Source organism: Megalops cyprinoides, chromosome 5, assembly GCF_013368585.1.
Source record: "Megalops cyprinoides isolate fMegCyp1 chromosome 5, fMegCyp1.pri, whole genome shotgun sequence".
Taxonomy (NCBI): Eukaryota; Metazoa; Chordata; class Actinopteri; order Elopiformes; family Megalopidae; genus Megalops; species Megalops cyprinoides.
In genome coordinates, this window is record NC_050587.1 from 37,865,001 (window position 1) to 37,880,751 (window position 15,751).

The 15,751-nt window shown below is 47.4% G+C and overlaps 1 protein-coding gene across 2 annotated transcripts in view; it reads left to right on the forward strand.

Moving 5' to 3' along the window:
- LOC118777552 (gelsolin-like) overlaps window positions 1-12,286 on the forward strand; it is a 22,711-nt gene extending 10,425 nt beyond the window's left edge. The window contains exons 2-17 of one of the 2 annotated variants that reach the window (XM_036528599.1): window positions 1,052-1,249; window positions 1,568-1,722; window positions 1,816-1,977; window positions 2,527-2,676; window positions 2,844-2,933; window positions 3,114-3,246; window positions 3,611-3,915; window positions 4,278-4,411; window positions 4,771-4,861; window positions 5,310-5,336; window positions 7,827-7,997; window positions 8,525-8,699; window positions 10,091-10,212; window positions 10,576-10,653; window positions 10,806-10,866; window positions 11,526-12,286. In XM_036528599.1, coding sequence (XP_036384492.1) covers window positions 1,057-1,249; window positions 1,568-1,722; window positions 1,816-1,977; window positions 2,527-2,676; window positions 2,844-2,933; window positions 3,114-3,246; window positions 3,611-3,915; window positions 4,278-4,411; window positions 4,771-4,861; window positions 5,310-5,336; window positions 7,827-7,997; window positions 8,525-8,699; window positions 10,091-10,212; window positions 10,576-10,653; window positions 10,806-10,866; window positions 11,526-11,695 — 2,217 coding nt within the window. In that variant the 5' untranslated portion in view covers window positions 1,052-1,056 and the 3' untranslated portion in view covers window positions 11,696-12,286. The remainder of the gene's footprint in view (window positions 1-1,051; window positions 1,250-1,567; window positions 1,723-1,815; window positions 1,978-2,526; window positions 2,677-2,843; window positions 2,934-3,113; window positions 3,247-3,610; window positions 3,916-4,277; window positions 4,412-4,770; window positions 4,862-5,309; window positions 5,337-7,826; window positions 7,998-8,524; window positions 8,700-10,090; window positions 10,213-10,575; window positions 10,654-10,805; window positions 10,867-11,525) is intronic. The other variant, XM_036528600.1, reaches the window with a different exon arrangement.
- The last annotated feature ends 3,465 nt before the right edge of the window (window positions 12,287-15,751 follow it).

The window sequence follows — 15,751 nt, forward strand, 5'->3', positions numbered from 1 at the left end:
GGAGGAAACGCTGGGCTGGGCGGGGCAGAACGCAGAGCACAAAGAGCTCCCGTCTCTGCATTTGTCTCACACAGCTGCGGGCTACAGAGCCCTCCTTTCCGAGGCGAACGATCCTGGAACTGGAAAGAAAAACCTGTTGGTCTCCATCAGGACACTTATGTTAAAGCAAGTTAACTTGCGGTAGGGCTTGAACACGTGTTACGCTCACACTCACTGGTCCGGGAGTGTTGTTAACCTGGTCTGACACTGTTGCTCATTCAGCTTGAATGGAAACACTTACGTTCTGTTGTGCTGGAAGTCGCCTCTGGATAAGAGCGTCTGCTAAATTAATGTAACGTGATGGGATATAATGCAAAGCAGGCAAATCTGGTTCTCTGTGAACCGCAGATGCTAGGATGTAGTCTTCCCCTAAAAAGGGCTATTATGTTTCACAGATGAAGATTTGATTCTTGATATTCAGTTGTTCAGCTGACACCCTCATACAGGGTGACAGTATGCACCTCACAGTTGTGCGTGTTAATGGTCCGTATAGCTGGTTGTTTTGACAGAAGCAGTGCTGCTTAAGGACACAGAAGCAGTACCACACCCATGGAATTCTCTTTCTCTGAACCGCCACACCACCCTGCCCCCCTTTCATGGAATTTATTTCATGCCAAACTACACTGTAAATATTGCACAAAGTATAATTATTGGCTAGTTTGTTTTTGCCATTTTGTACGTATATTATAAAGTATGGTACATTGATGGTGAAATAAGTTCAATGTTCAAGTATAATAATGTAATGTTCACATTTTTCCGTATGTTAAAGTGGCAGTAACTGATCAATGAAAACAATTGGAGGTATATGTTGTGTATATTTTCAATATAATAAGAGAAATGTTTACCATGTTCTGGATTGCCTGTTTTACCATGAAATCATGTGTGTAATGTGATGTCACATTTGAGAGGTCCTTCCTGTTTCAGAATTCTATTTCCATGACAACTCATAATGGCAAAATTGGCCCATGACAGTGACTTGAATTGACCCGTGTGTGTATATGTGTGTTTCCAGGCAACATGGTGTACCACCCAGAGTTCGAGCGGGCCGGAAAGCAGCCGGGCCTGCAGGTGTGGCGGATCGAGAAGATGGACCTGGTGGCGGTGCCGGAGAACCTGTACGGGGGGTTCTACACGGGCGACGCCTACATGGTGCTCAACACCATCAAGCAGCGCTCGGGCAACCTGCAGTACGACCTGCACTTCTGGCTGGGTGAGGCTGGGCTGTTAGGGCGAACCCGTTTGCTGCCTCTTTCTGCCAGTCTATCGTACATCTGCACCAACCAGCTGGGTTTAAATAACCCTTCCGTTACAGTCAATCATTACAGTCAATAGGGTCTTCCACTCTCTCTCATTGCCACCATTCACTTTCCCCCTGTGGTGTTATCGCCTAGTTTGGTTGGTCTGGTTTGGTTTGGCTATGTCGCTTGCCAACTTATACTTCAGATTCACTTACTTTTGAGTCTTGTGTACTTGGACCGGATGCTTGACCGCTGTCCCCCTCCCTCTGCCCCCTCCCTCTCTGGTGCAGGCGATTTCTGCACGCAGGACGAGAGTGGAGCAGCGGCCATCTTCACTGTGCAGATGGATGACTACCTGGGTGGCAAACCCATCCAGTACCGCGAGGTCCAGGGCCACGAGTCCAAAGCCTTCCTGGGCTACTTTAAGTCCGGGATCAAGTACATGGTGAGAGGCGGCCTGTCATTGATCTGTGTGCTGTGACCGGTAGGTTATGTAGAGTGAGGCTGACAAAAAATGTCTTCTTTTTCTTTGTTTCAGAAAGGGGGTGTGGCTTCAGGGTTCAAACACGTGGTCACCAATGAGGTTGTTGTGCAGCGCGTGCTGCAGGTCAAAGGTCGCCGCGCTGTCAGGGCGACAGAGGTGCCAGTCAGCTGGGACAGCTTCAACCAGGGAGACTGCTTCATCCTGGACCTGGGCAATGTGAGTCACATGACCAAGGGGACAGAATGCTGATGGGAGTGTTGTTGGGGGGCTGGTGGATGATGCAGTTTAAGGGGGGCCAGACACTTTGTTTGGGGTTTGGGGGAGGGAGACAGGATGATTGGGCGCTGTATATATGCTCCCCTGAGAGTGAGCCTTCATGAACTGCATGCTAGGCAGAGATGCTGTCAGTCACAGAAATTTTATGAACCAATACTCTCCTCTCCACAGGAAAACAGTATTATTTGCTCGAACCAAAGAAACCATGGTAACAGTGAGGATTGGGTTTTTTATTATGGGTTCCAACTTGCATTATTCTCAGACTTTGATTGGTCAATGCTTAGCGAATGGAATTTTAGTTCTTCGTTATTGGGAATTATTAAAGAGATGCAATATGTAAAACACTGGTGCCTCCCAGAGAGAGATACTCAGTGTATCACAGAGGTGCTTATGGGAAATGAAGTCCAGAATCAGTGCCTCTCACTATGGACGCCACACCCCAGCATATTCCTGTTGAGCTCACCTGTGTGATCTCCATCCACCCAACAGGAGATCTACCAATGGTGTGGCTCCCAGAGCAACCGATTCGAGAAACTGAAAGCCACGCAGGTCGCCAAGGGTATCCGTGACAATGAGCGCAGTGGGCGGGCACGTGTGTACGTGTGTGATGAGGGGGTGGAGCGAGAAAAGATGCTGGAGGTGAGTCTGTCGAGTCGTGTCATCACTGCCAAATAAAATAAAATAACATTCACAATACTGAACAATAACTGTCAGTTTGTGTTGAGGCTCCAGCCAGGCATTGGAGATTACTCACCCTTTTTTGCTCTCCAAGTGGCTGAAATCTGCTTCCCTCGCCGTGTCCTCAGGTTCTGGGACCAAAGCCAGATCTGCCTGAAGGCGCCTCTGATGACATCAAAGCTGATGCATCCAATAGGAAGATGGCAAAACTGTACAAGGTACGAGGCTGGAGGGTGATCAGATGAAGTCTGAAACTCAGTTTGGTTTCAGGCATGTTTAAAGAACAGCTGTTCCGACAGCTGAACAGTGGCAAAATTCAGTTTCCCTCTGCCTAAATGGAATTCAACTTCCTGTGTGTGTGTGTGTGTGCTTCATTTCCTCCTCCTCCTCTTCCTCAGGTGTCCAATGCCAGTGGTGAGATGGCCATAGCCTTAGTGGCGGCAGAGAATCCCTTCTCCCAGAGCGCACTGGAGTCCAGCGACTGTTTCATCCTGGACCACGGCTCCGATGGCAAGATCTTTGTCTGGAAAGGTCAGTGCTGATCACTCATAAGTCAAAGAGCGGGATTGTCGATATGCATAATCAGCAAATTTGAATTTTTTCTTCTGAACCACTGAGTGAGGCTGTACAGCAATCACAACACATTTGTCTCCAAATCGAAGCCGTTCCTTCGATATGATGTTACTGCGTTTGTTTTAGTATTTCAGGTGTTCTCACTGAACCATCACGAGAGATTAAGCCTTGGTTGGAAGAGGAGACTGTACACCTGGATGTGATGATGTACATCCTGTCTTTCAGGGATTGCCCAGTGTACACCTGTTCTTCCCTATGGCAGGTGACTTCCTTTTACCCGGCCCCTTTTCTTACAATCATTATGGTGTCTGTTTCCTCGCAGGCAAGGAGGCCAACATGGAGGAGAGGAAGGCGGCCATGAAGGCGGCCAATGAGTTCATCAAGAAGATGGGCTACCCCAAGCACACGCAGGTGCAGATCCTGCCGGAGATGGGCGAAACGCCCCTCTTCAAGCAGTTCTTCAAGAACTGGCGTGACGTGGACCAGACGGTGGGGCTGGGCGTGGCCTACGTGTCCAACCACATTGCCAAGATCGAGAAGGTGCCATTCGACGCCGCCACCCTGCACGACTCCCCTGCCATGGCCGCCCAGCACGGGATGGTGGATGACGGCAGTGGGGAAAAACAGGTGAGCCGACCAGCGGGCAGCAGCAGGGGGCGCTGTGACACATGGGTCTCAATCCTGTCAAAGTCTCCTTTAGTTTTCATTCCTCAAGTTAAGTCTCAACATCAGGGGTTAAGTATTTTACTTTCGATACCTTATCGTTGCAGTGCCTTATCATTCAGTTTTCTTGTCATAAACTAACCCAGGTGATGCAATCGATACAGAAATGAAAGGGTGCTTTGTCTCCGCCTCCAAGGCTTGGGTCCTGGCTCAGAGCTGTGAGGAGAAGGATCACAGCCATTTAAGAACTGTGGGAATCTCACAGTCGAAGCTTTACTCTCAGTCTGCCAGTGCCCTGCTGCTCACCTGTGTACCTGTCCCCACAGATCTGGAGAATCGAGGGGGCGGACAAGGTACCTGTGGACCCCTCCACCTACGGACAGTTCTATGGGGGTGACAGTTACATCATCCTCTACAACTACCGCCATGGCGGCCGCCAGGGCCACATTATCTATATATGGTAAGGGCTGGGGCCACGCCCACAATCCCTGCATCAGGAAGTGAATAGAGACACCTTTAATAAGGGAAGTATATCAATACATGAACACACTTGCACAGGGGAGTGGCAGAATGAATAAATGTCTGGGTTGGCTATTACCCCAAACATGGGTGAAACTATTATGTTCTGTCAGTGACTCACATCATAGCATTTACTATGGAAAACAAATGCTTTTTTGATTGGTTCATCATCAAGTCATCTGACTGATAGCGAACGACAGTTCCACCCCATTATGCAGTTCCTGAAACTTCACTCTCCCATAAAAACATAAAACGTAAAAATAAAAACATAGTCACATGTCACTGTCACACCTCTCACAGGCAGGGAATGGACTCCAGCCAGGATGAAATCGGAGCATCTGCCATTTTGGGCGCCCAGCTGGATGACGAACTTGCCGGGGGGCCAATCCAGGTAAATTTTGGGAGGAGAGGGGTGCGGGGCAGAGAATAACTCTCCTTCGCCCCTCTGGTTGTGTTTCCTCTGTTACGCTGTGCCACATCTGACATCTTCCACCCGACCATGAGCAAGCCCTCACTGCAACGATAACAGATGTTCCTGCAGTGTCATCTGCGAGTTCACAGTTTTATTTTATTCCCGGCTTTCTTTCCAATAAGCTTCTCAAAGCTCCACGCCAGCAGGAACTGATCCTTCCAACAGCAGTACTGAATACAGCACTCTCTGGCGCCAGTTTCTCGAGTGTAAAAGCAGTGAGATACCATATGAACTCTGAGTCTCTCTGGCCCGGGGCTTGGCGCAGCAGGTCTGGCACGTCCGCTCATCTCCCTCCCCCTCGTCATGGCTGACCTGACCTCCTCCGCTGTTCTGTCCCCCTTCATTCCCTGCCTCTCTGTCCCTGCAGGTCCCGGGTGGTCCTATCACTACACAGGTACCCCCCGGTTCGGTCCCAGGTCTGCATGTCTTTATGCACAGCTTTGGCACATGTGCACCCGCTGTATCCACCTCAGAGGGCATTCTGGCCTCCCATCCTCTAGGGGCAGTGTGGTGTAGGCCCCCGAGAACATTTCACTCTTGCCAGCGTTGGGAAGCAGTCTAGACAGTTAGCAACTGATCCTTGGTTAGAATCAAAATGTACCACTAAGTAGTTTGGGTTAGGTTGGGCAGCCTGATCCTAGGTCTGTCAATGGCATCAGGAATGAATAGTGAATAGCGCTCTCTGAACACAGCAAACAGCGTGACTCTGCTGTGGTGGAACACAGTTGGCCTCTTTTCGCTGAGGCAGAGAGGGTTTGCCCTGCACCCTCCTCTCAGCACCTTGTGACTCGTCTTAACACCTACGAGTCTGACACCCTCTCAGATGTTGTCCTGACGCACTGTGAGAAAAAAATCACCGGTGAAAAAAAGTCGCTGGTGTGTGATTTTGTCAGACGGTTGCGTTCTCTTTGCTGCAGCTCCAGTGGAGAGGATGTGGGGGTGAGTGAACAATTGGCCAATTCCAAAAATGGGCAACACGGGGGAGAAAGAAAGCATTTAAAAAGAAAGTGAATAGTGACAGTGCCCCTCCCAGTCAGAGGGCAGCTCAGTGTGGCCTCAGAGATAACGGGAGATTAGCGTCAGCTGGGATGAAGTGGACAGACAAACAGGACATTCCACGGCTCTGTTTATGAGGGAGTTCCCTCTGTTTACCGTAATCACAATTGGAAGATACTGTTGCCCTCAGACTCCACGCCGCCATTTTGTTTTTGTTTTAACTTTTACACATGAACTGGGAGCGAGTCTACCTGGACTGACGTATTGGCGTAATTACATTTATTGATCGGTAGACACACTTATCCAGGGGGACATGCCATACCAAGTTTATGTTCTCATTGTTTTGTTCAGTATAGTTCATGCTTATAGCTGGGGGTTGATTGTTGCAAATTTCTAGCCCCACAACTGTGGATTATAGGACGACAGGAGTACGCGCGCACACGTAGGTGTCCGCAGGTGCTGGCTACTGGAACAGAACATTCTGGAGAAATAAGCATGGCTGCACACTGTTGTTGTTGCCCGAGTGAAAGAGCATGATGACAGGCTGACAAGGCCCTCCATGATGGAAACGGTTGGCTTCACCATGTAAGGAGGTTTTCACTAGGGAGTAACGCGACAGTGTGTGGGTGTGTTCACTCTTATACCACTGCGTATTAAAACCCGCAGCCCCCCTGGGTTATATGCGTTGTCCCCCCGCCACTGTTTCACTCAGTGCTGTGCTTCGGTGTGGCCTGAAGTGTGTGTTAGGATATCTCTGGCTGTGTATAAAGTCTTATGCACCTCTGGGACCACCTCTGCCTGTTCATGTAGAAGCTGAACGTGTCATGGTTTGTCTTACATTGCATTCTGTCTGCTGTGTGTTGTGCTGCATGCCATAGCTGTGCTCCTGGTTATACTGGAAGCACCCAGAGAGGAAGTGTCTCACTCCTGGCATTCACACATCCACCCCCCCCCCCCGCCATTGTCTAAACTGTGGAAGTGTTCTCATCATGCATCAGTGTATGTTTGTGACATCATAACAGTGTACTGAGTAGACTATAGAGAATTAAATAAATAGGTGGAACTTGTTAACTTTATATGCAAGGTTCTGTGGTAAAAAGGTATGCAATACCTTAAATACTGAGCCTTGATTGGTATCTAATAGTGAACTTGATGATAAATTTAAATGATGAAACTTGATGACAAACTTGATTTATTGAACTAATACCTTTACATGAAAAATTTGTGCCATATGTATCTCCATTTGTCTGGTCTGGGAGTTCTGTGACATTCCTCAGCAAAATGAGAATCTGGATATACTGATGTAGCTCAGTCCCTTTACGTCTGTAGTGATTTCGGCCAGGAGCACAAAAATTGGCTTCAAACAGGCAGCGAGAAAGACGCTCTGTCTGCCTTAGATTGGGGTAAGGGGAGGGGAAAAAAAAGCTTGTGCTAGCATCCAGCTACAGGCCGTCCTACTGTCAGAGAGCCCGGCAGAGAGGATGCTGGGTAGAGGAATATGGAACACTTGGCTCAGACAATACATTCCATTTCCGGGCCCTGCATGCGTCTGCCACCTAGTGGCGAAAAACCACAATTGCATTTTTTAATGCACCATGCTTTCAGTGGTATTTCTAACAGCGCAAGTTTAAATACAAGCTTAAACTTGACTTGTATCACCAGTGCAGCATATACACACATTTTGTGTTTTTTCAGTGTTTTAATGTTTTATGGTAGCATTTTTTGGAAGAAACCTTTGGATATGACACTCAACAGCTTTTGGCATTGTGTAAAATGTAGGAAAAGTAGCATGGATTGTAATAGTCTGGTAAGTGTGCGGATAGAGTGGAGGTGTGCAGGTTAGGTGAGACTCTGCACTAACAGCTATCTGTACCTGTCTGTGGTCCAGGTGCGTGTTGTCCAAGGCAAGGAGCCAGCGCACCTCATGAGCCTCTTCGGGGGCCAGCCCATGGTGGTGTACAAGGGCGGCACCTCCAGGGAGGGGGGCCAGACCGCACCCGCAGAAATCCGCCTGTTCCAGGTGCGCTCCAACTCGGCCGGCTGCACTCGAGCTGTGGAGGTGAGTAACGGGACGTGGGGGTGGGGTCAGGGGTGAAAGGCGGTATGGGAGGGAATGAAGGGTGGGGTTATAAATCTGAGCAGTGTCAAAATCTGTGATATATAAAATGAAACAACACCTGTAATGTGATATAATACTATCTGATAAGCAGAAAGTTTATGACGCTTATTCGAAAGAGCAGACTGCTGTCACCTGTGCGCAGAGCCTCTTAATTCCCCAAATTCCCCAAACATTCAAATTCAACATTTGTTGGCATAAATTACTACCAGGTCGTTATTGCCAAAGTACAGATACTTGCATTAGAACATCACATACTTTAAAGAAATGAAATTTAAATGAAATAAAACATTAACAAATAACATTAACCAAAAACACACACACACACACACACAGACACATGAATGGATTTTGAGGGGCGTACTATGAAAAATTTGCCCCATGCTTCTTACCCTGCCATACTTAGCCCTTTGGTTTGTATCCCTCTCTCTCTCTGTCTCTCTCTGTCTCTCTCTGTCTCTCTCTGTCAGGTTGACGCTGTGGCCTCTAACCTGAACTCCAACGACGCCTTCGTGCTGGTGACCCCCGCGGCCTCCTTCCTGTGGGGGGGGCAGGGTGCCAGCGACACTGAGAAGCAGGGGGCGCAGATGCTGTGTGGAATCCTGGGCGTGTCAGCCTCCGAGCTGGCAGAGGGCGGGGAGGCGGGTAAGGCTGAGCTGGCACCGGGGGGGATGGTGGGGTGCGGGGGTGCGGGAGGGGCTCCCGGGGGAATTCCGTCTCCTCATTTTTCTGAAGCCTTTAAAGGCCTGTCTTTTCTGCCTGTCTTTAAAGGCACCAGATTCAGTTCATAAACAAACAGCCATGAGAGGTCAGTGGACTGGATTTACTAACCAGTCAAATGTCAGCTTTTTAAGGATGATCTACCTCAGTGTTTGGTGTGTGAAGCTAAACGCTTTCCCCGGTGGTGCTCATTTTCACATACCTGGCAACCTGTTTTTGAACAACTAAAATGAATGTTGGATAGTGACTATTAAACTCTGCTCTGGTCCATGATTTATTTCGAATTCACTTGATTTGTTTTCCAGTTGTCAGGGAAATATACGTCACATGTTGTGAGGTACACACTGGGTCAAAGTGTGATGATGCCCCAAAATTATCACTGTTTGTATCTGTTCAGTGTCCTGGGGCTGCGGTCACTGCTACCCGCTCTAGGCCTTGGGGCTCTGTGTTAGGCACAAATGCCCTCAAAAATGGGACGAGTCCCTATAAGAAAATTAAAATTATTAACTGAGTAATCAGTTCTGTAAGGCCGCTATGCTCTCGGATAGAAGAAAGGTCCTGGATCACTTCTTGCTTGTCTTCCTTCCTGTGCCATCAAAGCCCTGCAGCTAATCCACAATGTACCTGCATGACTTGTCTACAACCTCCCTAAACGTAGTCAAGTCACACCCTTCCTCACCTCACTTCACTGCTTTCCTGTTATGGCTCGCATAAAATCGAAAGGTGTACGGCAGCTGCAAAGCCGAGTGACCCTGATCGCACTATGACAGGGTCGCTCCTCTCAGACACAATGCCTGTCTGTACTGGTCCCCCAGTGGTGGAATGAACTTTCCACTCCGGTCAGGGCAGCAGAATCGCTGGTCATTTTCTGACATAGAATGAAGACCCACCTCTTCACACTCTATCTAAGTTCCACTAGCAACTGCTACTTGTATTACTTGTCACTTATTTACTTGTAGTATTGCAATGTGTTATGGATACTGTGATCTAGTGACTTTGAAACATATGGTAGCGTATGTACTTGGCTTCCCTTAGTTTTCCTGGCTGTCTAGTTTCAGATTAGCAGAAATTAACTTGTGGTGCTTGAATGGTGTTGAGGTCACACTCACTCGTCTGGGAGTGTTGTTAGCCTGGTCTGACACTGTTGCTCATTTAACTTGGATGGATACATTTCTGCTGGCTTGTGCTGGAAGTTGCTCTGGAGCGTTCGCTAAATGAATGTAATGTAATGTAATGTAATGTAATGTATCACAGCTGTCCCGTACTAGAATGGTGCTGTACCTCCACTCATTGCTGCGTCTGTTTCGCTGTTCTAGATGAGTTCTGGGAGGCACTTGGAGGAAAGGCAGAGTACCGCACCTCCACCAGGCTGAAGGATAAGATGGACACCCACCCACCCCGCCTCTTCGCCTGCTCCAACAAGACCGGACGCTTCATCGTGAGTGCTCATAGCGCACTGCTCGCAGCTCGCCACAAGGGGGCGCCAATAACCCAACTCTCTGTGTCTCTATTTCGAAAAATATTTTTGCATTTTATTTAATGTCAAGAGTAGTGGATCTGTCATCAAAACTCTAGGCTTTATTATAGCATCCTGGCAACAATATGAACAATACCGGCACTTGTTGTCAGTTCAGCTGTCTGGCTGTGTATGTTTCTGGTATGAAACAGCTACAATTACTGGATTGATTAACTCAGGAAAAGTTCAGGAAAGGTAAATTGTCCTGATTTTGTACCTGCTCAATCCTGCATGCAGACCAGTGAAATAAAGATTCTGTTCTAAACTGACCTCTCATGGCTTCAGATTGAGGAGGTACCCGGGGAGATGACACAAGAGGACCTGGCCACCGATGACGTCATGATCTTGGACACCTGGGACCAGGTGAAGTACAGACGCCGTGCTGCATTTGGCGCAGCGTTTAAGAACAGAGCAGCTCTGTGTGGTGTGATGCAGCTCCGCTGCTGTAGTCCCCTGAGCGAGTTAAACGTCCACCCTGAATGAGCCGAGACTGATGGAGCGTTTCCTCTCTCCAGGTCTTTGTGTGGATCGGAAACGAGGCGCAGGAAGAAGAGAAGACAGAGGCCATGGCTTCAGGTGAGCTTTGCTGTAAAAAAAGCATTATAATTACATCTTATCCTGAAGGACGTACAAAGCAAAGGCACAAAGGCCCAGCTGATAAAGTCACCAGAACGCCAGTGCATGTAACATAATGCATGTGCATTATGTTAAGATCATTATAATGTGCATTTAATATCTGCTTTCAGACTGGCCTGAGAGACTTATCCAAGGGGAATAGAATTTCCTTACGCAATAAATTCCATTAAGACCACTATAGTATATATTTAATATAAAGTCTGCTTTCCAACTGGCTCGGGAAATTCAGTTCCAGGGGGAACAGAATTTCCACATAAGATCTTTATAAACTGTCCTCTGCTCAAATATAAAAAGTTGGCATCTGCTTCCCTGGTCCTGGCAGGAGGCAGAGATGAGCGGAGGGTCTGTACAGAATTAGCTCTCAAAGGCCGATGTGTGGAAAATGTGCATGATTTAGACCCTTCAGCTGCAATGTGTGTCTCAGAGTGTAAATATGTCTGGGACAGAAGCCTCACCTCATGCAGGGAAAGTCTGAAATGCTTATTAGGGATTACATTGTGCTTTTCAAACATTTGGTCTGTTAATGTTCCCCATAATGTTTGCAGTGGGTAAAGTGTAAAAGGATAACGGATTACCTTTTTCTCTCCTCCTCCCACTAGCCGTCCGTTACATCGAGACCGATCCCGCCAACCGGGACCGCAGAACCCCCATCGTGAAGATCAAGCAAGGGTTCGAGCCGCCTACCTTCACTGGCTGGTTCTTGGGCTGGGACCACGATTACTGGACCACCGACCCATTGGAGCGTGCCATGGCCGAGCTGGAGCTGTGAACTCTAACCCCTGACCCCTCACCCCCAACCCCAGCTCTAGCCCCCTGCCTTACCACACTGGGCTTCTGTCATGGGCCCATAGACTTAAAGGGGACTCCAGTTTCACCCCCACCCCCTCTCCCCCTCTCCCCCTTGCTCCACGCAAATGTCAAAGGGCTTTGTGTGCTTTTTTTTAAAGCTGTGTGTGTAAAAAAAAAGAAAACACAAAGTGCTAGTAGATTTGATTGTTCAACTTCAGTAAGTTGGTAGAATCGTCCTGGCTTAGTACCATTCAGATGGTCTTGTGGTCAAGGTCAGATGGTGGCAGTGGAAGACATGGAGGATTTGGGAACTTCAGCCAGATGAATTTCTTCTGCATGTCTGCTTTAGCTGAACAGGATAATTTCCTGCTTTTATATGTAGAAGTTGTTTTAGTAGTGGCCAATATTAAGGCAATGATGAGTACAGCTGAATGCTCTAAAAATGGCGTTTTATTCCTGTAACAAAACATTTTTAAATGTCTCATCGCACCTGGACGTTCCCCATATTCTTGCATTTGTCAGGTCTGTCGCTTTCCACAAAAGGTGCAAGAGGCCACTCCAGAACTGAGACAGGTGAAAAAACCCAGATTTAGAAGGCCAGTTACTAAGAATAAAAGGGTTACATTGTTTAAACCAGGGACATAATCAAAATATTGATCAGTGATATGAGCATGTTATTGATCAATATTGGTCAGAAATAACACAAGTCAGTTCATACTAAACTGTAATTTCTGGGCCGAATTTTCACCAAATTTTTAAAGGAACCACAGCCCTGATACATGAATCCTCAACATCAGAACAGACATATTTCTGGTCAGCAGGCAAAAACTCATCCCATTTACCACAGCATTTTCACACAACTCACATGATTGGATGCTGTTCCCTCTAAAGCCCCTTTATGGCCAAAACCTGAGAAAGTCTACACTAAAAAACTGCCAGTAATACTCATCTGCCATAAAACCAACTGCCGTTGTTAGCGAAACTGTATGTGTTGCAGTGCTTTTCAAAAAGTTTGGTCACAAGAAACCACATTTATTTGTATCTGATGTTGCTGGGAGGCCAAGTTTGTTGCGGTTTCTTCTTTTGGCTGCACTGAGTTGAGACCAGACAAAGGTTACAGTCAGTCCTCCCTCCTCTCCTGCGATGTTCGTTGGGGCTCTATCCATTGCTTACTTGCCATAATGCAGTTGTCACAGCTTTCTTTGTAAACCAATACAACAGTTAAACAACCTGGTTCCCTGGTATTTTTATTTAAAATACTCTGAACAAAGTTCTGTACGGTTGACTTATTTATCAAAGAGTCAAGAAAACATGAACGTCTTTATTATGATCTCAAATCTCTGATTAGGAGCACAGAGGCTCATAGGTAACTGCATATTGACTGAAACTACTTGAGTTATTGTAAAGTTCAATTCTTGAGCATGAAACAAATCTTGACAGACATAAAACATCAAAAATTACAATGTACAATTTTAAAGCAGGACATGCTACAGAAACATTAAAGGACAAACGCTGAACAAACATTAAACGTAACAATGTTAATGACGTAAGACATGGGGGTCTACATATACCTATATTTATACAGGTATAAATTCCCATCATCAACAGTCCAAATTCACACAAGCAGACCCCCAGTCTGTCTCCGCTGAACTTCCCTGTTTGCTCTGATAAAGAACATCATCCTGAATATGAACCAGAAATTCCTGTCGGTAACTTTCCCTACAGAGAGGCAGAAAGCTCCACAAGAACTGACCCACTGTATCCTTCCAATTTTAGTGGTGTCAAATGACAGAACGTGCAGTTGAACCCTCTGCTCTTTGTGGTAAATGCAATGGGACATCCACTGACCACAGACAGCCTCTCCCACAGCACAGAGTTCCCCATCACGACACTGGGGAATCGGCATCTTTCTGCTTGGTTCACAGGGAAAGACTGCCCCCTACTGGCCCACCTTCCAACTTCCATCAGCAAGTTTGTTTTCTCTGGAAGTGACCGACATGAGCAGTACCAAGCTTAGCGCCACTCATCTACAGCCAACAGGCAGAAAGAAGCTATAGGGTGGCATGGCAGCTGGCGGACTCGTTTGCCTCAGTCAGATTAAGTTAAAACACTGTCTGCCTCCACCTGGTGACGCCTTCGGTTCATATCACTTCATTTACAGAGGCGAGCTCCGCTCTCACAGACAGGAGTGAGTAAAGAGAGCAGGCTTGGGTCTGGCTTCAAAACAGCAGCACCTCCGGTAACGGCCCAGCCTCCCTCTCAAATCTGAGCACCGGAGCTAACGAGCATAACGAGCATAACGAGCACGCCAGTCAGAGTGATTACCAGACATTAAAAGGCTGTGTCCTTCTCTGCCTCTGCAGCCTTGGTGAACAAGAGGTCATTTAAGATGTGGCCACCCGTTGCTAAGAAACGGCAGAGAGTGCTGGGCGCTTGGGGGAATAGCATGGCTTTTATTAGGTCTGTTCCTACACAGAGCGTGGCATCAGAGGCCAGAGCTGGCATGATCAAACAGGCCTCTTCAGCGCTGAAAAGTAATCCTGAAAAGCCACTCCACCATGTTTCTCTACTGGAGCAGCTTCCTGCAGTTAAAAGCAATAATGTGGGGTTCTTTTCCAGAACCTTCCCACGACAGACCCCTTTTAGCCTAACCCTCAACTAAACGAATGTACATGTGACCTCTGACCCCATATCCTCACCTAAGCCTTTCATGGGTGTGCCAGCTACTGTGCCAACAACAGAGCAAGGAATCATGGGAGGTGTAGTTTGCCCATGCCCACGCATCCAGGGAGGTAGGTGTGAATGTCAATAACAGGGTCATGCTGAGACACTGAGAAACTTTCACATGAACAATCAGGGTCACCGCAGGAGAAACTTTTAATCCCCACAGAGACAGGACACTTTCCTCCCTGTTTCACAAGTGTAGCTGATGAAAGGCGGCCAAAAGCCAATAAAACAACCCTGTTCAACACGATTGTTGACTTCTCTTTTCACGTCAACAGCTGCCCAGATTCACTGATCTCTATACTATGCGGAGTGGTTGTCAACTGGCTCAGTGAACAGGACGAACCATCCACATGTTTTAGAGATTGACGAATCCTTGCAGCTCTGAATACAGCAGCCAGCTAAGGTTGTTCGGGATCATACCTCCTTGGACGGGATGTGAAAGGTGACCGCCTGCATGTCCACACTGACGGAGGTGTCAGTGCAGGGAGAGACGAATAACAGACCTGCGGGAAACATCACATCAGACACCTCACAGGGCCAGCTGTCCCCTCCCTCTGAGGAATCACAGGTTCACATTTCACTCAAAAGCTCCTGCCTTCCATCAATCTGACAGTTACGCCGTGATGTCTGAGGGCTACCGGGGGTGCCACTGAGCCGGGTGTGAGGAAATGCACAAAGACTGAGGAAAGGAAAGAGTGGTTTAAAGAAGAAAGTGTTCAGGTAAGAGTATGTACAGGCTAAATGCAACCTTTTATTGTGTACAAGGGGAGAGGTGAGAATGCTCCCATCAGGCTGTAGGTTAAGTGTGTGTGTGTGTGTCTATGTTTTAAGTTGGGACACTAGTCGCTGAGCTCTGAGGGTCTATGCAAGTCTTTCCAGGACATAAACACCACCGCCTAATACATTACTGCTTTAAAATGAGAAAAACACAATTTTTTCCTAGCAGAAACAACTGACTATCTGATTTCAAGAAAAGCTAAAAGGAAAAAAGCACCGTTTAAAGGCTTCCAGACTCAGTGATTTCCCTGCATTTATGAACCCAGCGTCCCTATCACCCGGGAACAATATCCCCTTCCTTCACTGAACAATTCTGGGAGACTGGCCAGAGAAGCAGCTGCCTTTTGCCAATCCATGCTATAAATACGCATGTGCACCATTTCAGTGGCAAAGCCACCAGAGATATTTCGGAAAATTCCACGGCTTCTCTTTAAAAATGACAAAATGGCTCCCCGTCTTACATCTAAAACAAGACAAAATCAAAACAACTCAGCGATGCAAAAAGTATCAAGTGCAAAAAGTACAGTCGACT